The 25,635-nt window shown below is 38.6% G+C and overlaps 1 protein-coding gene across 1 annotated transcript in view; it reads right to left on the bottom strand.

Annotated features, from left to right (window-relative positions):
• Positions 1 to 3,445: 3,445 nt before the first annotated feature.
• Positions 3,446 to 25,635, bottom strand: part of pcdh7a (protocadherin 7a) — a 51,679-nt gene continuing 29,489 nt past the window's right edge. Inside the window, exons 5-6 of the mRNA XM_011474683.4 lie at positions 9,612 to 9,813; positions 3,446 to 7,061 (exon numbers count right to left, since the gene is read on the bottom strand). Of these exons, the coding sequence (XP_011472985.3) occupies positions 6,523 to 7,061; positions 9,612 to 9,813 (741 nt within the window). The 3' untranslated portion in view covers positions 3,446 to 6,522. The remainder of the gene's footprint in view (positions 7,062 to 9,611; positions 9,814 to 25,635) is intronic.

Genomic DNA, 25,635 nt, shown 5'->3' on the forward strand with positions numbered 1-25,635 from the left:
AACGGTGGTTTTGAGTGTTTGGGTGAATCAGTTTGGTTAGACAGCATACTCTCCATTCTCTCTCATGGTAATGAGGCGCTTTAAGGGTTACTGAGTGAAATTTGTATTCGAATTTACATCTGAACGGCGTCTTGAAGCTTTTTATATTGGTCTCAATTAAAGCACACCCCAGAGAAGAGAGGGGTTGAGTGGAGCTGAGAGGCTCACTTCACCTCTCTAACATAATTTCCTTTAAAAAGAAAAAAGAAAAAAAGAGCAGAAATTCCTGGTAGATTAGGGAGCTGTTAACTTGTTTTGACTAAAACATTTCAAGCGTGTCATTATAACAAGAGGAAGGCTTGTCTACTTTGAAAGAAATGAAAATGAAGGGAAAAAAACTTGTAACCAACATTGGTGGCTAATTCTCCAATACTGGAATAACAGAATCCTTACATTCCTTTCACTTCTAATCAAATGTAAAGAAAAAGTATTAATGTAAAAAAGTAACAAAAACATTTAACAATCTCTATCAATACTTGAAATTACTTAATTTGGGAGATAAAGTTTTTACATATTTGTGTATTTATACAGAGCCTTTTCCTTTCCACGTTTATTTACATAATTCCATTAAAAAATGTAACTTTTGTGATAAACTCTCATAGAATTTAGATTCAGGGCCCAGTGTTTAATTGATTTCAAGCTTATATTTATTTATTTTTACATCAATTAGGGTTCCTGCTTAAAACCTTGAAAACAGGATTTTAAAAAAATTTGTATATGAGCTGAAACCCATATTTATGTAAAATAAATAAAAGAATAAATGCTTGAGATCGTTTAAACAGTGGGCCCTGAATCTATATTCTTTGAAAGTTTAATGTTTTGAAAGGAATTATGGAAATAGACTTTTCCACAATTTTCTATTTTTATAACAAGTCTGTTGATGTCTTTTTTTTTTAAAGTAAAATTGCATCAGCACACTGGAGACTGTTTAAATTAGAATAACTTTTTGCAAAACGCACACATTTAGCTTCAAATGTGTCATTTTCCTGCTTCATTAGAAAAACAAAACTTATAATAGTGTATCTAAAAAACAAAACAACCTCTTTTGTCCTACTTCACTAATGCAGAGTTGTACTTTCTAATAGAAAATGATAATTCCTGTAAATTGAACACCTGGGTGTAAATTATACAGTCGCCTATAACATACCAGTATCTGACTGAGATTATTCTCAGTTCTCCAGTGCTTCATTAACATAAATTATATGAAAATCTTCGAATCATAATGAAGAATTTTAAGCCTTAAATCAATAAAAGCAACACAATAATTAAGACCCCAGCAGGGCTCTAATGTATAAAGACAGCAGATGTGTGCTTCAGACATTCCTGTCTAACTAAGTCAGGTTTCATCCATCTTCTGGATGTGCTTTCCTTCAATAACATGTTGTGCTTTCCTGCTCTTCTTCTGTGAGTGTTGATGGCCCAGCTTTGATGAGCCCCATCTGATGAAATCACAAGAAGATGAAAAGACATAAATGATAGCCCATAAAGGAACAGAGGGAGGATCAAATCTCAAATCATCTGTCACGGCGTATCAGGGAGCGCATGTGTTTACAGCGCTGCTGCGAGGCTTTCCTGAAGAGGGGAGCAAAGCTCTGATGGAATTCATCTTTCAGAATGCTCCACAGTTTCTCAGCGGTGCTAAATAATTCTTTCGTCTTGGCCGCTGATCTGAAAGAATTCCCTGTAATCAGCCAGCACAAAAGAATTTGACAGGAAAAATTTCACTCATCTAGCTCCTTTCCCTTTCTCCTACATGGTAAAGTGTGCTCATCTTCAGACCATTAAGCATAACTGATTTGCACCCAAAAATTACTTGACTGATATTTTTGCAGGCTTTTCTTTTTTTTTTTTTCCTGGTGACACAATTTCAAACTTGAGAACTCGGAGATCCCTTCAGGGGGAGATGCTTCTTAGTAACTCATCATCTTCTTGGTAGAAGTCTTTCTAGGATGTCTGACATGCTGATATTTTAATACAAGTGATTAAACTAATTGAAAATTATGAGGACACATAATTATTTGTCTATAAAATCCATGCAGTTTAACTAAACCCAAACAGGAGGCTGTAATAAACCCTCGGCACAGAAAAACCCAATAATCCAGCTGAAATCGTCTGTTTCCCCAACGGCTTCATTAATTGAACCTGTGATGTGAATGTTAAATTGTATTAGTTTGAAATTTCTAATTGGAAAGCTGCTGTGTGTCCGAATGAAATGCAGGGCAGCATGTGATCAGCAAAGGGCTGATTGGCTGTGATGGTTTTACTTGACATTAGGGGTGTGGCGGTTAATGAACTTGATCGACTGAATCAATTTCTATTCCTATATGATCCAACTAGATCAATTCGTCTGAGGCAAGTTGTAATTGAATCAACCTCTACCATTATAAAATCATTAAAAAAAAGTTTGATATAGGAAAGTACCATTTGGATTGAGGCATGGCAGGTTTATTTTACCATAACATAAAAACGACCAAGTGCTTTAATGCCATTCATTCTTGCTTAGCTGTTTGTTTTTACACACATTTAATTTACACTTGATTATCTTGCACGACATAAAAGAAATGTAGAAAACGTCCCCGGCACTGTTCAATTTATCTCTGAGTCACACTGGTGGAATCTTTGGCTAAAGATGTTCTGGATCGATTTCGTATCTTCAACCACAAGTTCTGAAATGTTAAAAGCTTTAAAAGGAACAGTTACAACCCTACTTGACATGTATGAAGAGCAACTTCAAATTCAACTACAATTGTTTAGATGTGTTGTTTTTCATGTCAATTAGTTTTAAAGCTCATTTTTTGTAATCTCAGCCTGCAGACCATTCTCCTGTGGAGTTTTGCCACTCGACCACATGGTGTCAGTGTTGCATGTCAGTCAAAACAAAACACACAGCGCTTCATTTCCCTCCCCCCCCCCCCCCCTTTTTGTGACATTTTAGTCCTTCACGCTAATCTTTGCTGCAGTTAACACCTGTGAAGCATTTGCAGATAAGTCTTAAGTCCAAATTGCTTCTGCGTTATAAAAGTTTTTCCCGCCGCAGAATCGAGTTTGGAACATTCACCTTTCAGAGATTAGGTTGACGGACTACACTGCATCTTAAGCTTGATGTGTCATGTTGTAAAATTGCATCAAAGGGTCTGCATTACAAATAGGGTGCAGTGCTGCAGGATTTTCTGCAGTTTAAACTGCTTTTGACATGTTAGACTTCTAGAGTCACTCTTGACCTTGGATAACTGAGAACTCCCACTCATTGCTCTTTTTTTCCACTCTAGTACATAAAATAGTCTGCTTCTGATTATAACACTGCAGTATTTCAACTAACCAACAGCTGTAATGTTAATTTTTTTAAGTATTATTGCTTTAGTTGTAAAAAAACCCCAAAACAAATAAAAATAATAAAAAGCCAAACAACATTTTAAGCTTTTAATGGCAAAGTCAAACTTTTACATGATTCATTGTCAAACCAAACCATTTGTTGAGAGCTCCCCATCTCCCTCCACATAGCAAATGTAATTAGTTCATAATGTAATTACAGGAGGGGGGGAATAACAAACAAAAAGGGAAAAAGAGAAACACAGACGAGTCCCTTAAGCATCAAATAAAAAATAAAAACATTTATTTCAATCCTGTGTTTTTCTAAGTGCAGATTTTAACCTTAAGCATGCTTGTCTGTTTCCAGTTGCCTGTTCTACTCTGTAGTTTGATCTGTACATGGCGAGGACGACGAGTCAAAGGGGGCGGATACAGGACGGACTTTAGGGATTTTCCACCAAAACCCTCCTAAAAAAATGTCTCCTTTAGCGGGTGAATGGACTCGGGCGTGACCCACCCCCCTCTCTTCTGTCCATCTACCCTCTTTGTTTTAGACTAAAACATACTGATGCTGAAACGTGCAGTATAAAAAGGACACACCCACACAGATTCATTTACAAGTTTCCCTTCAATTCAAATTCGAGGGTTTAAAAGGTGCAACAGTGGACCTGCCATAAAACAGCAGTTTATGTGAAATATGTGCCGCTATGTAGAGGCAGGGCTGCATCAAGAGTCTCTTTCCAGAAACTGGTTCCTTCACATCCTTTCACAACTGATACGTCTCTTTGTTCCAGGGAAGGGCCACATGCCTTTCTGTCTCCCGAGATATGTACCAAATCCAGTGGGCTGCCCCAAAGTGTCTTATCAACAGAGAAATTCCAAGTTTTGAACTTTAGTACGCCTCGTCATAGTTCATCAGAGCCATAGCTGTGTAAACAGCCATCGTTGGAGGGGGGATTGGAGGGGGTTATGAAGGCAAGGGAATAAATACATCATAGCTCAAAGCTTAACAGTGTTGACAGAGTAGGAAAGCCGAACTTATATACAGGTTTACAAAGTCTAATTACATACACAGATACTCTCCCAGCTTTATAACCCATTGAATGGTAAAATGTCACAACTTTCTCCCATTTTAGAAATGAAGACTCCTGTCAGTCGAGCTGCTAGGTTAAGTGTGTTGCACACCTGAGCTGAGTGCTGCTCTTTTTTCCCTCCTGACTTCCTTAACAAGGATGTCTCCTCAGTCTGGTCTGATCCAAGAAAACAAGCAATAAAAAAAAAGAAATGAAGAGGCATACTTACTGGCAGTTTCCAGCAGTGTTGCACCAGCCTATGCAGACATTAATGAGATCAGTGCAGATCAGGAGCAGAGAAGAAGAGGAGAAAGGAAACTCATTAAGACCACAGGGACAACCTAACCCTATTATCCCTATCACACCACTGAGCCACACACACTGATGATCGGAATTAAGATGTGCTGGCCTGGATCCACACCCACTCTTCAGCCCAGTGCAGCAGAGTGTGTCGGAAGTCGTGTGGTAGCTGATGGGAAGGACAGACACGAAGGAGTGATCTGCGCAGCTCGGCGCAGCAGTTACGGGTGCGCTTGGATCAGCACTGTGCAGCTCAATGGGCAGCTATCCTGATTCAATGCACGACTCCCCCTTATCGCCACCACACTTTTTACCCACTTCTGGGCTGTGAAAGCTGACAAAAGAGCTAAAACTTCTAATATGCACCACCACTGTCGGTGTTTAACGCTCCCCAGTGCGAATAACAAAAAAAAAAAAAATTAAAATAATAAATAAAAGTTTGCATCATCTTTCTGTCATGCAGTCTATTTCCTGCCCATTTTTTTTTTACCATACAAACACTACAACAATTTGGTTTTTAAAGAGTCCTACTTACATGTATGTGGAGTATCAACTCCTTTAACAATTTCTATCATTACCTACAGTAGATGTCAATGAGATTCCCTCAAATGCAGCTTCACACATTACCCAGAGATGAGTGATTATTTTAAATACATTTCATGTATAAATACTGGCTGGAGCGGAGCAGGCAGAAAGGCTAACAGCTAGAGGCAATGTTAAAAAGAAAAACCATGATTAAAGCACACATGAACCAAGTTGATCGTACATTTTTGTGTGTTTCAGCTTAAAATGCTGTCTGTGTGTGTGTGTGTGTGTGTGTGTATTATTTTTCTGTATGATAGTGAGAGCTGGTTATTAAATACTTAATGGTACACAGCCACTTAAGTCTTCACACAAACGGTGGCCCTACGCATCTTCACATTGTTTAAATCCACTGTGGCGGATGAAGCTTACATGCTTTATGTTTGTATAAGAGTGTTTGCATGCTTGTGTGTGCATCTGTGTGTGAGGGGACAATCGTCGTACATAAGCACTTGTCAGGACACTGAGTGTGTAATGAACTCTACCTCTATTAGCAGAGGGCATCAGAAAGGAGCCCTGCATTTTTACCTATTTTTTTTTTCTGTATATCAAATACACACATACCATATATACATACACGCTGGGTGTTGAGGAAAATTATAAACGCCCCTTTTTCACACGTGTGGCACTAATGACACCTTATGAGAACTCTGTGTTTTAAATACTAACATTGGATCCTGGTGTAAAAGTATGATGTTTGAGCATTCTCTATAGTTTAAGACAAGATTCGTGTGAAACTGGTTAATATTTCTCACACCCATGTTAGCATACAAGTGTTAAATTCTTACAAAGTCTGATTGATTTCAGCTGGATTCAAAGGAGCCCATCTTTTGACAGGATATGATCTGCATCCAGGGCCACTCTGACCTGCTGAAGCATTGATTCTTAGTCGGATTTAGTCTTTTTCACACAAATCTGTCTGTGGTGGAAGGATCAAGCATGCATCAGATTCCATTTAAAAAGGAGAGGCAGATTTTCCTCTTACAAGTACCATCTTCACCTCTAGGTAGCTTGGAGTAGTCATTAAAAACTTTTTGTTTTTTTTTTTCCCCAAAGAGCTGGTCAAGACTTGAGTTTAAGTAACTATAACTGTTAGACTCCAAAATCTGAGTTTTTTTTAAAGGCTTTTGGAAACCACGTTTAAGACTTTCAGCTCAGTTGAACTCTTGAAAAAAAAAGAAAAAAAAAGAGTGGCGTGGACTGCTGCACATCAGGGCTGTCACAGGTAGACCTCACGGCGTGATAAGGTGAGGCACGATGTTGTCTTGTAATCCCCTCCTGTCCGCGTCAGTGGTATGACCTCGGCTGGTTTCTGGCCTTCTCCTCCCTCCTCCTCGGGTTGGCGCCTTCCGAGCCCCGCACTGCTAAACGTGTCGTAGGATGCAGAGGTCATCTTGCGGTTCAGGAGGTTGCGATTGTGATCCCCCATGTTCCTGTTACGGTCTCCGCGACCCAGAGTGCCGAGAGGATCCCCGTTGGCTAAAGGTAGCCTCTGACCCTCCCCGCTGACAACCACACCAGGTTCTGAGCTCCCTGCACTGCCGGCACTCTCGCTGTCGCTTTCATGGTTGTTACCGCGGAGATTGTTGTTGTCATCCCCCGGGGCAAAGGTTGACAGCCGAGGGGGGTCGCTGCCGTGGCGTTGGCGCTGCCGCGGCGAAGGGCGGACAGGCATCCAGCAAGTGTCTGAGTGGCCAAATTCATCACACTCCCTGGTGCACTTTCCTGTCAGAGCTACGTCAGGAAGCTGTCTGGCATCTGGAGACAGGAAAGGAGCACAAAGGCGTAAAAATTTAATGTTTTATTAGCATTTTTGTTTGTTTAGTAATTAAAAAAAACTTCTGAAACAATGGACAAAACTGAAGAAAAAGACTTGCAGCATTATAATGTCCTCAAAGGTATAATAAACGTAAAAAGGCAGACAAAGTAAGAAAGGAAAACGTAACAAGAGATAATTAGACTAAGGTCATTAAGAACAGGCAGAGGTTGAAGGAAACAAGAAAGGAAAGGGAAAAAAAATGCTGCGGAAGAAAAATAAACATAAAAACGCTGACCTATTAAATATGTTGAAGACCCCCCAGCTGAGCTCAGCTGGACATGAGAGGCCAAAGGTCATGTCAAGGGGAGCAAAGGCAACGGCACAGTGAATGTTGAATCTAAGCAACACAAAGTGCATCAGGAAAAAGGTCCATTTTAAAAAACATTTTGTCGTCGCCTAATAAAAGATTGGCGAGGACTTTTGTGGCTGAGCACTAGTGCCTAGCAACGACAGGATTAGTTTATATACATTTATACACAGTATATGTAATAATAAAGATGCTAGGAAAGTGCTATGACCTTTCAAAAACAGACAAATGGTGCAGAAGACATTCTTAAGACACTTAAAAGTAAAAGTTTAAAGGTTTTTTTTGTTTGTTCTTTCTCTTTTTTTTAGTTTATCATATATATTTTTTTCTGAATTTAAACCGCTGGGCAAAGTCCGTAAATTCAAGGTCCAGATCAAAGGATGCAATTTCCCCCCCTCCCCTTTGAAGCCAGTTTCTGAACTGCCTCAAACTGCCAGCTTTGACTTTCTTCTTCTTTCTTTGTTAGCCTGCCATGTGCCAACTTTCATTCATGCTTGTGCAGCAACTGTTTTGCAGGGTCAAAATGACATTTGAGCTGCAGACGTGCACTACAAAATTTAAACTAATTAAACAACCAATCAGAAGAGCCTTGGCTCTGGAGGGGGAAGGGGGGGGGGGGTAAAGAAGCAGGAGAAAAAATTTAGTTGAGTCTGCAGTATGGAAAGTAACATTTTAAACTTTAAAGTCCCACTCCAAACATATTTTGAAAAGCATCCCCAGTGGTCTTTTAATTATGATTGTGATGTTTTTAGCCAAAGTCTAAAACCTGTGTTGTTTTCTAAGACATAGTTTCTGTAGAGCGGCAGCAGTTCATTAGAGATTTAAGTCTGAACTGTGGGAAGGACTGCTGGTGTCAAGTAAGCTTTTTTCATTTCCCATCATCCCTTTGTTCACACGCTCCCTTACAATTTAGCTTATAGCCCTTCACAACCCCAACTTGACATTACCGGAGCAACAGAAATGGCCAGCCCTAATGGAGCTATCCAGCCGTGCAGTTTTGAGCCAGATACCAGTTCAGGCAAGGAAAATGAAGACGTACATGAATGGTGCTGGTGACGCAAATTTTCAAAGCCAGTTTTATTTGTAAATACATTGTAAATATGCAACAAGTATCCTAAGATGTCCCAGAAGGGGAACCTAGGTGTATTGATAATGATGTGTTGGTGCTGTTTCTGTCAAGAATATGGAAGTGATTCTGTACCATAAATAAAAATAAAAGTCAAAACCAGAAATGCTTTTTCATTTTCAAAATGAAGCTGCATTTTTTGACTCAAAATTAAAATGAAAAAGCAATCCACCAAAATGCCTCAACACTGCTTATTCTGTCACTTAATTAAAATGATAAAGAAAATGGTATTTGACATTTCATTTTTTAAAAGGTTCTCTGGTAAATGTGTAGCAAAATTCATTTAGAAATGTCTAATTTGACAATTAAAATGGATTAACAGAGATGCTTTTTCCTTTTCAAAATGTAACTGCATCAAATGACTCAAAATTGAAATGAAAAATCAATACTTCAAAATGATTTTTCATTTCTAATTAAAAACCGCATATTCTGTTGTCTGAATTAAAACAAAAATGCAAAGAGGGGATTGCATTTTCATTTTAACATCCACCCAGTGAACATTGTCACATTATTTAATTCGAATAAGCATTTCCAGAGGGGAGGCGGGGCGATGAAGTCAGTGCTATCTCTTTTATTTTTAATTATGCTACAGAATCGCTTCCATACAAGAATAGAGATGTGTGAAAATTTATTTTTTCGTCATAGACGGAGAATCTGAAGGACAAAGATGAGGTTGCGACACAAAAGGCAGCCACACATTGGGTTTTCTAAAATTCTTCACTCATAATACAAGGAGGCCTTGCACAGGTTGCGTGTGCGCTGCATCCAGAGAAACAAAGGACAACTGCTTTACTGTGTAAAACACATTCCCATCAAGAAAGGAGCAGACTCTTAGACCTTGACAGCTAGTCAAGGTCTCAATGAAAGTGTTTCTCTAAAATGTTTGTGTGTGAGGAGAGTGAAGTGTGCGCCTAATCAAATGTGTTGAAGGCTTTCAGAATAAAAAGTGCATACAGCCTTGGGCTTGGAAAATTTCAGTAAATGTACTTGACAGAATCTAGAGTTTAATTAATTCTGTTGGCTGAGAAGTACTTGGGGCTTTGAATGGGAACGTACCGTTCTCTACGTGCTCCTCTTCCCCCACACTGCCCTCCGGTGTGGTTCGCTCGTAACCTTCCTCAGGTAAAGGCAAGGCTCCCAGCCGCGGCCCAGACGAACTCTTGCTGCTCGGCGTTTCCGAATCCTCCAGCCCGCTGTCATAGCAACCCCCATCTTGAGGTTGGGTCACAACCGAGAAAGTCACCCGACGAAGGGTTCCCTGTAGAAAACACACACACACAATGAAGGATTAATCATCCAGGACTCCTAATCTGAGATTCCAAATCTGAGGATTAAACTGCTGGTCAGGGTTTGCAAAGACATATTGGGATTATCTGATCATGTTCGCCTTGATTATGGGCTTAGGTGCTACAATGCAGGGTAATAGGCATCAACCAATCGTGGCTGTCTTTCAAAGTTTTCTGTTGTCTTTTAATCTCTGTTCAGATTAATGCTGCTGGACATGGCTGCTGTTTACAAACCTCTGCCCAAAGACGCTTACTCCTCATCTGGACAGATGCCTGACAGCAACAGCTGTATAACCCTGTATGGGTCGCATGTGTTTCCTAGGGCCAAAAAGGGGACAAACAACCAAAAACCTCAGTTTGGTGTACCCATATCTGTACCAAACGGCATCCATTCTTAAGATGTTTCACATAAGAAAGTCCAAAATAAAAGACTAAAAAGAAATTTTATATAACTTTTGGTTGAGAGTTGTCGTGAGACACCCAATCACACTGATTTGTATTGCACTTGCACAATTTATGAGGTACCACTGAAAATTCTTCTTTAATTTATTGTCTTGGAAAAAAGCTTTTTAACCTGTAAGTATGTAAAAGCCTATTTGAATGTTTGTAAAAGTTCGGGTTTCTATCATGAACCTTTTTAAAAGTCTAGCTCTCTGGTGTTGATATGTTATTTCCCATCATTTGTTTGTCTACACTCTCTCTAGCTAGCTTATCGCCCCTCACATCCCCAACCTAACATTACTTTTGCAACAAAAGTGGCGACCAATATCAGAGCTATCTAGCCATATACAGTTTCGAGCCAGTTGACGGCTTGAACGAGAAACGAAGATGTAAATGGATCTATCTGAGCTTTTTCAAACTGCATCTTTTCGTAGTCTCCTGATTCACAACGATTTTAATGAAGAAATTTCTCTTTATGTCTCCCATCGTCAGAAAATGCCTCAAGAACATGTTAAAAACACCAAAAAACAATTTTCTTAGGAGCATGTCTTTAAATCATAAGGATTATGATGAATAATACAAATTAAATCATTACGGTGAAGGTGATCGTGATGATTTACAGGAAAAGAAATGGTTTGTCTTTCGTGCGAGCTTAACATCCGAACCACCACGACTTTAACACACAAATCATCCGTCTTGTTAGAATTTCAACCATGCAGAGAGTGTAAGATTGTAAATTCCCACTGAGAAAATATCAAGAGCTAAATGACTCTGCTTGGCCTGAAGGAATCAATCTGCACCAGGACGCCTGTTTCTATGCGACACATGCCCCATCTTCCCTCACTCATTTATCTGCTTACAAAAATTACACCCCTTCAAATCTACATGTGCTCTGAACGGCACAGCCAATACGGAAGATGTGACAAAGAGGAGATTGGAGCAGAATAACTTCAGCTTAGAATGTCAACTCCTAATACTCTGCGGGGGGAATTTGACGGACCACGCGGGAAGAAAAGTGTACCTGTTCACCCCCCCCCCCCCCCCAAAAAAAAACGTGAAAGAACAAGGAGCAACGGAACAACTGATCTACTGAACATGTGAAACAAGATGGAAACAGCTAAATTAATTAATCAGCATGAGGGAATTAGTAGAGCACTTGCTTCTTCTATCGCTTCTCAACAACAGTCAGAGAAAATGACTCAGACAGCAGCAATGGAGAAGTGGGGCTGATTCTAATTGAAAACTGGTAACTCTCAATTTTTCCCAAGCTACAATGTTCTAGAGTGACGAAACGGTATTTTTAGAGCATTGGTGGATAAATGCACTTGTCTGGCCTATTTTTCACATGTTTTAGATGATGTGCGTGTGAAATTGTGTATAAACAAATGTGGGTATAAAGAGTCTGGGAAAGTCTTGAGTCAGAATTTTGATTTTCGTTGCCAACATTGAGCCAGATGTCAAAAATGAGTCATCAAATTTTCAAAAGAGATAAGCCTGTGATGAGTTTTTTTATTGTAGCAAATTAAATAAATTCAACATAAATGTTATTTTTCTAGCCCTAAATACAGTGAAAAACAAAAAATGTGGTTAATGAAAGGATTTAGAAAGGACATTTAGATTGTAGTGTGTCACAAAAGATAAACAAACTAAACCCACAAATTATAACAATAAAGCTGGCGCTTTTCATTGCAGACTTTATCAAAAAATACATGAAAATTGGAATCCACTTGTACATAAACACAGTGAGGCCATTTCAAATAACCTGAGTTATTCCCAGCTCAGAGAAGGTAAATAACAATCATTCTTTACCACAACAAATTGATTCCATTTTCATGCAGAAGGTTAATGATGCAGAAAATCATTAAGCCTAATGATTTTCAGCAAGAAAAAGGGTCTGCGGGCATATTAGCAGCTTTATGACGCTGCATTTCAGCGCAAAGGTGCTTTGGAGGAAATGCTAACATGATCAGTGATGAGAAGTGAGGTTGATGTGATTGTGGATCTGCAGGTTGTGAAGAAAGAAACAGATGTTTTTGTGATTACAGGTGACAGAGATGTTCATGTTTCTGCATATTTCTGTTTTTTTTTTTTTTTTAATGCAGAGATGTTGGGGGAAACTCATAGGATGTAGTTTAATCACCTTTTAAGACAGGTTTTCTTCAAAGTCCCACTCAGATCATCTTTTGATCTATTGTAAAAGCGTTCCCAGTGGTTTTTTATTTATGATTATGCAGTTTTTAGCCAAAATAAAAAAAAAAACCTGTGTGGTTTACTAGAACATAGTTTCTACAGAGCTGCAGGAGTCATTAGAAATTTGCCTCTGATTTGTGGGCATGAGGTAAGCTTGCACTCATTTCCCATCATCCTTTTGTTTACCTTTTCTCCTGCTAGCTTACAGCCCTGCATAACCCTAACCTAACATTACTGGTGCAACCAAAATGGTCAGCAGCATCAGAGTTATCCAACTGTGCAGTTTGAGTTCAGACAAGGAAAAGGAAGATGTACATGGATCTATTTGTCTGCAAATGGATGCATCTGAATGGAGCTGAGCAGGATAGCTTGTAGCCTTACAACTACAAGCTGATGGTACATAATCAGAACTACAAGCTTTTTCAAACAGCCTTTTTTTTGTCTGCTCCTGATTCATAATGATTTGAATAAAGAAATATTCAGAAATACAATTTTAAGCTTGGGAAGAAAGCTTTAGTACTTGCAGCTCCCTTAGCCTGGAACATTTTACAAAAAGGTTGAAGACTACTGCAATCATTACATTTCTTTATGGCTAAGTTCAAGGGAGAACTCCACAAAATATTTTAAATGTTCCTTTTAATCATCGTTATTTGAATCCTTCACTGTTTTATGACTCAGTTTTTTAGGTTTCAATGTATTGTTTTAACTGTTTCATTGCCTCAATGTTTCAAAGTATTTGTAACAAACTGTGGCTGCCTCTTGGCCAGGACTTCCTTGCAAAAGAGGTTTTCAAACAAAAATAGGAATGTCCTGGTTATAAAAAAAGTCAAAGATAACAATAATCAGATGAATTTTCTTTATATATGTCCATCATCAGAAAATGGCACAAGATTATGTTAAAAACATAATTTTAATTGTATGGCTCTTTAAGCAAAACAAACTTTTGATCCCAAAAACAAACTGAAATTGATTTTCTTCCCCATTTCTTAAAAAGAAAAAAAAACACAACTACGAACAAAAGATTAATTTAACCAAAGTATTTCCGTTTTGCAGGATTTTAGGTTTAGTTGGCTAAAGTTGGAGTTGACAACATCTTACTATGCTAAGAAATCCATTTTTGGCTTCACATTCATTTTTACTTCTGAGAGTCGGATGAATTGGTGTGTGCCCTGCATGTGAAGCAGTACATAAGAGGCACAAAATGAGGCCAAGAGTACTATGAGAAAGTAGAAATCCAGCATGTGCCTCAGGGCGAACCTTGATTGACAAAGAGTGAGTTTCTCATACCGGCAGTTCTGCTGGTTGGTCTCTGAGCTTTCTGTTACAGAATTCATTTGTTAGGCCACGATTCTATCTAATTCAATTTCCCTCTTTCTGACCATTCCTTCATCCTGGTAATTTTATTTTCTATTTCTCTGTCTCTGTTATTTTTCCTCTCCTTCCGATCTCACTGTTGACTGGGTTTTGCAGATGCAACTTTCCGCCTTTCCTCTGCTCCTTCAGTTCACTTTCTCCGGCCCCCATCCCCATCTCATCCCCTCCGTGCCAGTCAGCTTTATGATGTGCCGATCAATGATGTCCTTGACCTCATTATGAGTCCTCCTCTGCCTCCCTTCACAAGGCTTTATTGACCCACAACTCCCCTTTTTTATCTTTCCAATCTTGAAGTCTTTTACTTGTTGAAAACAATGTATTATTAATGATGTGGCTATCTTTAGTAATTACTTTTTACGAAATTGGCGCTCCACATGTTTTTCCCTGGTCTTCTTGCTTCTTCACACTGTTGCTTCCCTTTTATACTAAATCTTTGATGTCAGTCAACCCCAGTTACTCACCGACCTTTTGAAACATTTCTGCCGAAATGGATTTTCTTAAAAACCCTTTGCACTCGTCCCTTTTTACTTGTACTTATCTTAAAAATATGCCTCCCCCCCACGCTTTCTGCTCTAACGCTCTATATTACAGTACAAAACCCTCCTTGATATTTCTCAGCATGATTCACAAATGCATGTGTGCATATCTCTACGATTTAAAAGGTCTCTCAAAGATCTACCTACTGTCTTCACACAATAGTCAGTAAGTGTGAACACCGACAGTAACGCACATATGGGTGAGTTGGCGAAAGTCCAATCTAGCCTATGAATTTCTGCTTGAAAGGATATTGATTGAGTTTGAAGGAGGACATAAAAAAACCTTCTTTTTTAATCTGATACGGGTCATTACTACTTTACACTGATGTGGGAGTCTCACTCATCTAGAGACGGTGCGCAAATATGTGCATGATTGTGTTTTTGAAGGGGTGTGTGTAAGCTATACGACAAAGTATTAAGCTATTTCCAGCAGAGCGGCTTGAATACAAAAGATGGATGATAGATCTGAGCTAAGAATAAACGAAACCATCAGAAAGTTGCACCTCTGAAGAAAAGTGAAAGAAGAGAAACTCCCAATATAACTTGGATTTTGGAGCACGAGTTTGTGTTTATGAGTGAGACTTCACAGCTCCATGTTTGTGTTGTGTGTGCGATACTAAAAGCCTGCGAGATGTGTTGTGTCAGCCTGTGATAGAGTGCATGTTTGTAGTGAGAAGACCAGCATATGTGCGTGCATGCACAGGTTGGCTCAGTCATCAAGGTAATTAGTGTGTAAACCTTCTCTCTGTCGGTTCAAAGAGAATTAACGAGCTGTGGTTAATTAAAAGTCTCCCTCTCTTCTCCTTACATGTGTCTGCATATTCAACACACGTGTGTATGCATGTGTGTGTATCCGCACACCGGATGTTTGTGTATGTGTTAGCACATTTTTTTTTTTTTTCGGATAAGAGTCTGGTTTGTTTGCATGCGTTGCTTCCTCACTCAGGTCTGCATAACGAATTGACAGGATGCTGCTTATGCATAAACCAAGACTACAAATACGATTGTAGGACAAGAGAAACATTTCCCTCTGGCTCTCGGCTCATTCTCATGCCTCACATCATCTAGGTGTGGGGTGAGAGGTACATTGTAAAAGAGGATTTTTATTATTTATTAGCAAGTTATAAATACAGAATAATCTGTGATTCAACAATGCCCCGAGGTCAAGTTGCAAGTCAGATTCCTCTTTCTCGTATTCAAATCTGTAAGACGTGCTCCGTGCAACTAGTGATACACGATCCAACGCCGATCAGGTGCATTGGTCTCCAATGTATTCCCACTACTACATACTATTACTGACTTTCTTTGAATTCTTTCAAGAACACTGAGAACAAATATGTGTGTAACTGTTGGTTTGAGGCATCAAACCTTATTGAAGTTTGATGAATGTGGCTTATTTCTGGACGATTCTTCACAGTGCTGTGTCAGCGGTAATATCCAAGCACGAGGCTGGAATATTGAGCTGTAGAAAAGAATGACTTTGAAGGAAAAGAGTCGAAAGAATCTTGGACATACAGAATACAGTTGCAGTTATTTAACAAAATAAAAGTTTAAAGACCCACTTCGATCATTTTTATGGTTTATTTGTGTTCCCAGTGTTTTTTTTTTATTCTGATTGTGCAGTATTTAGCCAAAATAATAATAAAAAAAAACCTGTGTCGTTTTTGAGGATATAGTTTTTTGCAGAGCAGGAGTACTTTAATAATTGCCTCTGAGTTGTGGGTAGGACTGTTGGTACAAAGCAACCCCGCCCCCTTCCCCTCCCCATTGCTGAGAGCTGAGAGCAGGGAGCTTGTGGCCCACAGAGCTTATTTTCAATGTCACAATAAAGCGCTTTGTCAAAAAGCATTTTTTCATCTGCTCCTGATTCACAACGATTTGAATAAATTAAATACTTAGAAATGCAATTTTGAGCTTAATTTCTTTCAAGAATATATCCACCATCATGTTCATGTTATGTTATGTCCATGTTCAAAACACCAAAAACAAAACTTTTATCAAAGTGGGTCTTTAAACTTTTCTCATCACATTTTCTCATTTTGTTACTTGTCGTTTCTATAGAACACCAGCGGTTGCCTTCATTTCTGATTCCCCCGCTTCTTGTGATTCACGAGTTTCCGCTTCCCATGTTTTGTGCTCATTTCCCTCTCCCCTTTTGTTCCTCTGTCCTGAATGAAAGGTGAAGGAGCAGGATCCTAATGCCGCACATTCTTTTTGGTTGTGATAAAAACGCCAGATCCACAATAAATGGAGGTGGTCTATACAGGGTGCTTGCTGTGTTATAAATGCATCTTTTCCTTCATACAAGAAAACTGCAGTAAATCTGTTAAATTATCCATGATGATGAAGCAAAACAAGAACCAAAATAAAGATGAACAGGAAAATACACCACCAGGACTAAAAGAAAATTGGCAGAATAACTTAGATTTAATGAAAAAATACACTATTTTTATTTAGTATTTGAAAGAATTTAATCGACTTGATATCTAAAATGTTTCTCTCTGCCACTGGTGCAACACCAATTGAATTATTAAAGATAAAAAAGATGACTGAATGCAAAGAATTAACATGTTTAACAGAGGAAGATGTAAAATCATTTTCAATTTTTGATGAATAGCTGGTATGCCAGTCAGCATCTCATCTAATATGATGGATTTGTTGTCTTCCATTTGTCTTGCAGTGTATATATGTATATATTTTGCCTAAAAGAGTTTTGATTTCATTCTTTTTTTTTTTTTGCGTTGCTGTTTTGCATCTGACAATTCCATGAGCTAAACAGAAACCATAAATCAAGCAAACATCTGGCATCCTGATTGTAATCACTCCCTCCAGACACCTAACGTTCTATAATGTTGACTATAAGGGGCTTAGCTTAGCAATTTCCATGCCTGTTGATCTGGACCAGTGATTTAAGCTCGAGAAGATAATATTTTTTTGAAGCCCGGCATCAATATTTTTTTCAAGTATTATTTCTCATGTCAGACGATAACATTGTGTGGTTTAATTAAATGGTAGAATGATGGGGTTGTTTAGGAATTTTACAGCTGCTCTGGGTAGAATGACAAAAAACAAGATTAGTAAAAAAAAAAAAAAGGAACATAATTATAAACTTAGGATAAGTAGATTGATGCTTTTGAGAAATACTGTCAGCCTAGTCTAACTAGTTCATGTGATTTTTATCCTTTTTCTCTTTATATTTTTACTTGTCTTCTGTTCTAAAATGACTCTGTTGATTCCATTTTAGTGTTATTACTGTACCCTCATTGCTTCTCCTCCTTCTGCACATCCCCTTGCTATTTTGTTATCTGCAGAAATATACAAATGCAATTGTTGGGCTTTTCAATGCTGGTCTAGAGTCTAAGCACAGGCGGTGGCTGTTTTTCTAACATGTTTGGGGAATATTTTTTCCATGCATAACACTTTTGGAAAAATAGGAAAAATTCAGATCCAAATGGAAATGCCAAACCAAAGATGTTAAAAAAAATGACTGGAGTTCTTGAGGTGACTTTAGCGTTTGCAAAAACATCCTCCCGCAGACCTCATTAGTCTTTAGACCAAAGTTTTTTTTATTGTCTTTTTTGTGTGCATTTGATGCTGAAATATCAGAGGTCCCAGGCTGTGGGAACCCTGTTGGGTCCAGTCCACATGTTAACTAGAATCAAACCCTGCAGGTTTGATTCTAGTTAACATTCAAATTTTGTTTATGTGTAAAGGTATCCATAAAAACCACCTTCATAGCACATCAAAGTGCACCAAACAAAAATTAGAAGCATCCAAAAGGTCCCCACAGCGCAGCAACATCCAAGCTGCAGTGGTTTATACTATAAAACTAGTTGATGTGAAAAAGAAGGCTAGCTCTGCACTAGTGATAGCTGTAGAACACCTGGAGCTGATGGTGCAAACCTAACCAAAAGTTGCAAGTTTTACAAAATATAAAACACAACATAGCACACGCGTCTATAATACACTCGAGGAGCTGCTAGTGGAATCTCTGGGTCTTCTGCACCAAAGACCGCCACATACTTCATTTAGTTTCAATGCATCTGTTTCCTTTAGAGATTAATAGAGTATCATTGCATTTTAATGTGATTGAATTACTGCCATAATCATGCTAAATAAGCAAGATATTTACACCGTGCAACTCAAGCAAACAATGAAAACTAATATGTTTGTGTTGAGACCACATGGACAGAGTCCAGAACTTGTCTGGAATGCTGATCAGATGAAATGACCTTTCCTTTTTCCTCACTTGTTCGGAGATCACGTTCTGCGGATGCAGACAACAAAAGTGAATCCACTTTGGAAGTAAAATCAACAGCAGAAATGATGCTAGATTTACTTAGACATAATTGCTTAAGTAAATGATTGTGAAATTTGGAATCGTGATGGTACTTAATCAGAACCAGCTAGAATCCTCTCACTTTCCCTTACTTTTTACTTTTAACTAAAAAGACTGATGATAAGAACTTGGAATATATTGGATTACAGCTTTTTTTGGCTAAATTTCCATTGTATTTTGTGTGTTTTGCTTTAAAAGTAATTGAACAACATAAAGTAATATTTGTGCCACTGCAATGAAAATTAAAGTCAGTTTTGAACTAAAATTTCCTAAACTGCAAACAAAATATATAGAGTGAGTTCATTATGAATTGATTGTCAAAATTCATCCATAGTAATCTTAATAATTGTCTGATTTCTGAGCTTTTCTAACTCCATACATCTTGTCAAATTAGTTAAAACATTTAAAAGATTTTTCCTTCAGACAGCTAAATTTAATAAATTACACCTAAAATGTTGCCACAGTAATACAAATTAAGTAAAAGCAAATATATTTATTTGTAATGTTATTTTTAAGGGTTATTTTTAAGCAACTAAATGTATTTTAAAGAACACTAAAACTCAATTTTTCCTCTTATATAATATTGCCCTAACCTGCAGCACGGTTTTCAACATAGACATTTTACTGTGGTACAGCATCTGCTGTACAGTGCAGAAACCTTTAATCCAAACCGTGAAATACCAGACGGGGGGGGGGGACTTCCTACAACATGTTCTGTTCCACATGATGGAAAAAATAAAGAAAGAAATACCATGCAGGCAGCTGCCAATCACTCTGCAAATTAAAGCAACTAATGCCAAGAGCAGGTGAAGAATTTCAAGGAGATACAGAACGTTTCCAGGAAACAGTTTCTTCATTTTTGCACAGTAATTAAGAAGTGGGAGATAACAGATGAGGTCAAGTTGAAGTGTGGCAGATCAAGCAAACATCATGTGTGGAAAAACTGGTAAAACTTCAGCAAAATAAAAAAAAATAAAAAGTTTCAGTGCTAATTGGTTTCAGGAGCTTCTATTTCGATTTAGGAGATATAAAAGTGATGACAGCACTCACATCAATATGGAAATTTATAAAAGATCCCATAGGCCAGGGGTCTGCAAACTATATATATTTAACATTTTACAAAATATGTAATAGTTTATAACTTTTAAAAGAGGTTCACTTGACCTCCTTTCAAAATAAATTACCCTGTCGCACATATACGCATCTTAATGCAGCAAATGCAGTAGCTAGTAGTGTGACATCAATAGGGATTTATTTAAAAAAAAAAAGCTTATTTTACTGTTTGAGGTGCATCTCACCATAAATTTAATTAATATAAAGAACTAAAATTAAATCTGAGCAAATCATACTTATTTTTTGAACAGTAAGTCACTCTTAAATCCTTTTTTTGTTTTTTTTTCCAAAAATAAAAAATCTGCCTTAAGATTGATTTCTGGTTGTGGTTACTGATTTCTGTGGAACACGGCGCACAGAAATCTGTCAAAACAATATAGTACCACTTTGGTAAACTACAAGCAAACCGCTTGATGGTGCCATGTGGAGGGATACATATTGTGCGTCAACTGTTTGTAAATGAGTTGAATAAAGTCTGACTTATCTGTCTGTTTAGTTTCACTTGATTTACTATACAGTCAGAAAAATAAATTACTTTGTCAAATTAAAAACATTTTTTTTTTCTTTAAAAAGAGAGGCAGAGGGAACATGTGGCCCTGGAGCCTCAGGTTTCAATGAGGCTTGCAGACCCCTGGTATAGATTAACGTGGCACTGTTTGGACATGAAAATGATGGAATGATTCTGACTTTTAGTGTAAAATGACTTACCAAGGCTACCAGCACTAATGGACAACAGTAAATGCAGCTCTTTTCTATACACTTCAGGACAGAATTCTGCTCAGCAAGTGACAACTGCACAAACAGCCCTTTTAAAATCTAAACTCATCTTCTGAAAGGCAATGCTCCTTCACCTCACCAGGAAACCAGTCACAGGAGGTTTCCAAGGAATGTTCTCAACGGAGGAGATTCTTAGTGGAAACGAGTCCTGCTGACCAATGAAATTCAAACTGAACTTTCTGACCTAAACCGAGCAACATGTTTGGAAACAAGAGTGTAGAGTTTCATGAAAATAATACTCATCAGTCAATGAGAACGGGGGGGTAGATTGATCATTTTTATAGCTGGATACAGCCAGTGGCAAGAACTGTTTTCTAGGGAGAATAAATAAATCGATAAGTAATGTCGGCATGAGCTTGACATTTACTGTACAAGAAACAGACGTTCAAAGAATCTCTGCAGGATAATTATGTAAAAAAAAACACCTCAGGAGAGACTTGTTTAATCTAAACATATATTAACACAAAAACAGACCTCAAAGGAGCCATTTACACAAAAAATATGAAAGATATTATGCAGGTCTTTTGCCGGAATAATGAATGAATCCTTCAAAGAGCACAAGGGTTTTGCAAACTCTAGTACTTCAGGGCAATGTTATGACGGAGTATTATACTAGGACTCCTGTGAAAGCAAGTAAATAAATAAATAAATATACTAGAATTAAGTTGTAAAAGTATGAGGAAAAAAGTCAAAATTTTAAGAGAATAAACTTGTAGAATTTTAAGTAAAAGTCCCAAATTTATGAGGTTAGTCTGTCTTTTTTGCAAAAAAAAAAAGAAATTAAAAAAAGAAAATATTTTGTGTTTCAGTATGATAGACATAAAGGGGATTGTAAGCTGTTACTTCAGCATTGGCTTCACAAATACATAAAAATAATAGGTCTTTGAGAGAGTCAACATTGTATTTTTGTAAGTAGAAGGACTTTGAAAAAATTTACAGGAGACTGGGCCTCTTTGGAAAAAGAGAAGTAGATTTTCGCCTTCGTCAGTATAGTTGCAGAGGTCGAAATGCTTTATGGGACATAGATCTATGATAAACTAAAGCCTTACTGTATGGGATCACCATAAACCACTTCCTTGATGGATTTAGTCACCACGTAATGGGAATGGAAGCCTACGCCACTAACTTCATTTTTGAAAAAGCAAAGTACTGACTTTTTCCTTGTAAAATTGTGCTTTTTCTCGCAAATTAATTTTTTCCCCTTTTATTTTCATTTTAGCACTAACACTCAGCCGAGCAATGTAAATGTAGTTGGGAACAACTGTATTTTTTCTCAAATGTAATATTAATTTTGTTATACAAAGAAATGGTTTACGTGGAGAAAGAATAATGTAAATATAAAGCACTGGAAGGATGATTAAAAAAAAAAAACAGAAAAAAAATCAGACCAGGGCAAAGCTTCGTGGGGGCGGGGGCAAAAGGGGGCACCTTCTCCCCCAGCAAAAAGTTGTCCTCCCTCACTTGCCCCCAATTTTTGAGTCAATATTAGTATCTGTGTTGACAACTTGGCGATTAAGAAACCATCAATACAAGCTTCTTTAAGCATTCCAGAAACAACAAGAACATTAATTTTACAAATTATGTTTATTACGTATTTTGGCAATGGCCTTACATTGCTGCATTGCTGTTCTCATTTGCCATCCTTCCAAAGTCGTCTGCCCCCCTCCCCCATATATAATATGTTCTAGCTTCACCACTCCAACAGACTAATGGGAACAGCCAGAGTTTGTGGGCTCAGCCAGTCAGTTGAAAGTGGGAGACAGGAAATGCTATAGTGGAAGTGTTGTGGTATTTGCCAAGTAAAAGAAAAAAAAAAGGATCTTGAAGCTGAGTTGAAACTCAGCTCGTGGAGGGATGAAAGAATTTGAGCAGCGCTCCACTCGTTTGTCTGACTCACAGCTGTTGAAAGAGTCTTATTACTGCAACATTCATGCACACGTTCTCCATGCAGATACCATAAATGCGCGCATTAGGCACACCTGCTGGCTCCCAAACGCACTCGCAGGTGCGTACGTTCACACACATCGACACATTTCTAACTATGCAGCAGCGTGTTGCAGTGGGACCACCTCTGCAGTAGGAGCCATTCTCCCCTCTGCACTCTTCTGCTCTCCCCCTTTTTCATCCTTCTGCAACATATCTCATCTCCCACTTTGTTCTTAGTTTTTTTTCCCTTTGTTTTCCTCTCCAGCTTCTCAACCACCTTCCTCTCCTTTTCCTCCCCCTCCATTCTACCCGCCTTCTGTCTCAGTCTGCCTCTCCATTACTCCCTCTAGAAGCAGGTGATGTAGAAGGGTGCTCAGCAGTATCTGACTATCAGGCCTGACTCTGTGAGAGGAATGATAATCACAGTGCTGCACTGCAGAGAGAAAGAAGAAAGCGAGAGACGGGTAGAGAAAAGAAGGGTGGGAACGGGGCACTGAGGTAGGGATGAAGGGGGGCAATTGCGGCAGTAGGAATGAGGGGAAGTAGGGCGGCTGATGGGCCGAGAGAAAAGAGGGAGACAAAGACGGGACCAAAAAGAAGAGTTAGACCGATAGAATGAAGGGATGATGGAAACTGAGAGCTGCTTCAGTGACATATACCTTCTTGGCATCACGTTGCCTCCTTTTTTGTACTTTTTCTCTGAACTCGTGTTGTTTTACAATCACACACACAGGCGTGTCGAATGACACCACTCCTTTCATCACAATGGCTTGTAGAACAGCAGCTCTGCAGTGTAAAGCTTAGCCTTGTGTCTGAACGCCAGAGAACATTAACTGCAGCAGCGAGGTCATCTGATCGGCTCTATGCGGACCCTCTCTTTCTCTCTAAACTCCTCTTCAGACTGCTGCAGTCTGCTGCGAGCGGGTGGCCAGCTCTGGAACTACAAGTTTGTTCTGTCGCCCTTTACACCTGCCCATTGTAATGATTATTGCTTTTTTACAGTTTTCATCCTAGAACAGCAAATGATTTGATCCAAAAACCTTGTTTTTAAACATCCAAGATATTTAAAACATTTTATACTTTTTTTAAAGCTTATTTTTCCCAATTTGAATGCTTGAGTGGAACATCTTGTTTCTAGATTTTCATATCATATTATAAGATTTCCTGTTAAGTAAAAATTACTTTTAAATAATTTTACTATTTTTAGTGATGCTCCTAGTGTTCTTTTTCTACTTTTAGCTACCTCTTTTTCAGTGTGGTAAGATTGCTTTTCGCTTTAAATGTTTCTTTATGTTTTTTCCTATTTTTGCGACTCTTTTCCTGTATTCGGATCTTCTGTATCCACCATGGCTTTGTTACCACCAAGCTGTCCACTCTGGCATTTTACTCCCTCCCTTCTCCTTGTCTCCATCTGGGCTCCTCACTCTCCAGATACACATTGGAAAATCATTGACTCCATTCACAGTATCAGGCCTTTGAAATGTTTATCCTTTTGTGCGACTGTGGCTGTTCAGGGGCAAAAAAACAAAACCGAGACAAAAGCTCATAGAGTGCGACAAAAAGAGGCTTTCCAGACAAATGCCCCATGATTCAGATTAGCTCCTTTGTTGGCATGTTTGTGTGCGTGTATGTGCTGGTGATGTTCATCACTTTCCACTGCTTGTCCTGAAAGCAGTCAACTCTTTTAATATCACTAACACTAGTCATTGTTGAGAAAGATGCAAGCGGGATGGTAGCATACAACTGGCCTTCTGTGTGAGTGCATGAGTAAGACGAACCATACATATGCATGCCTGCTATTTATGTGTGCATGTGTGAATCATTAGACAGATGTGTGTTACAAACACCCACTTCCATTGTCCATTAAGGTTGACCAGATGAGGGGTAGACAATGGATTCTGTTCAGGGGCTTAGAGTATGAAAAGGCAAAAGTGGGACGGTGGCTAAAGATACGTGGTGTTACGCACAACCCTAGGAAACACACACACAGCCATCCACAGATATTGTACAAAAGGAAGATCCCAGTTGAGTGATTAGGATTGGTACTGTGAACAATAGACAGTCAATAAATGACCACAGAGACATCCAGATACAAGAGCAAGGTCTCTGCACCACCTTTGTACTCACTCCTCCCAATGCGTAGTGGGGTCTTTATCATTTTATGGACTTTTTTGGTCTTCTTTGCACATTCCATCCCTTTCACATTTATATATTTTTATCCAACCAAACTTAGAAATGTTTAAGCCTCTGAGATGTTTTATTTCCTGTCTCACACAGATACTCTGTTTCCTCTGTGAGGCTCCTGTCTTTTTGTACGGTCACACAGGCTAAGCTAAGACAGGCTGACACGACGGAGCGCCGTGGCAAAATGAAATCTATCCTGTCAGTTTAGAAGCCCCGTCACTCATTTCACAAGGTTAAAGATAGCTTTTCCTAATGTGCTGTCATATACAAGCCCAACTACACATAAGCGTTGGCACACAAACACTTGAACAATCCCAAAGTGCTGCGTAGTGCAAGCACACCAAAACCCCGGTGCATAAATTCACGGAATATGTCACTTTTTGTCTTGTATCTGTGTTTGCATATCACATGAAATATTGCAGAATAGGCCATTTGTGTTTGATTTCTACAAGAATGAAACCACCAACTCCGTTTTGGGGACAAAATACCCTATCTTCATTTCTCTAAAGGTTTGGGTTTCATATAAGGTGGACAGGAGGTAGTAATTTTGGTTCTTTGTAGTTAAATCGACACGTATATCTTTGGATATTCTTAGATAACTAATGAAACAAACATAAACTAGAGTGGGATCAATATTAGTCCATGGTGTAAACTGGGGCTGCTAAATCGTGCTCCTCGAGACCTACCGCCTTACCTGTTTTTCAGTTCTCTCTGCACTGCTTCCTGCTAATTAGCTGACTCAGATGCCTCTTTATACTGGTTGATGGAATACAACTGATCCAGATAAGTGCAGGGATAGCCAGAAGACAGGGTGGTAGATCTTGAGGACCAGGATTGGACAGCTCTGGTGTACACCATGCTTCAATCAGTGATAAGTGGAACAGGCTCCAACAGCCAATATGACCCTACACAGG

Source organism: Oryzias latipes (genome assembly GCF_053564925.1).
Source record: "Oryzias latipes strain Hd-rR chromosome 1 unlocalized genomic scaffold, Olatipes_Hd-rR_3.1 chr1_Y".
In the NCBI taxonomy this organism is placed as follows: domain Eukaryota; kingdom Metazoa; phylum Chordata; class Actinopteri; order Beloniformes; family Adrianichthyidae; genus Oryzias; species Oryzias latipes.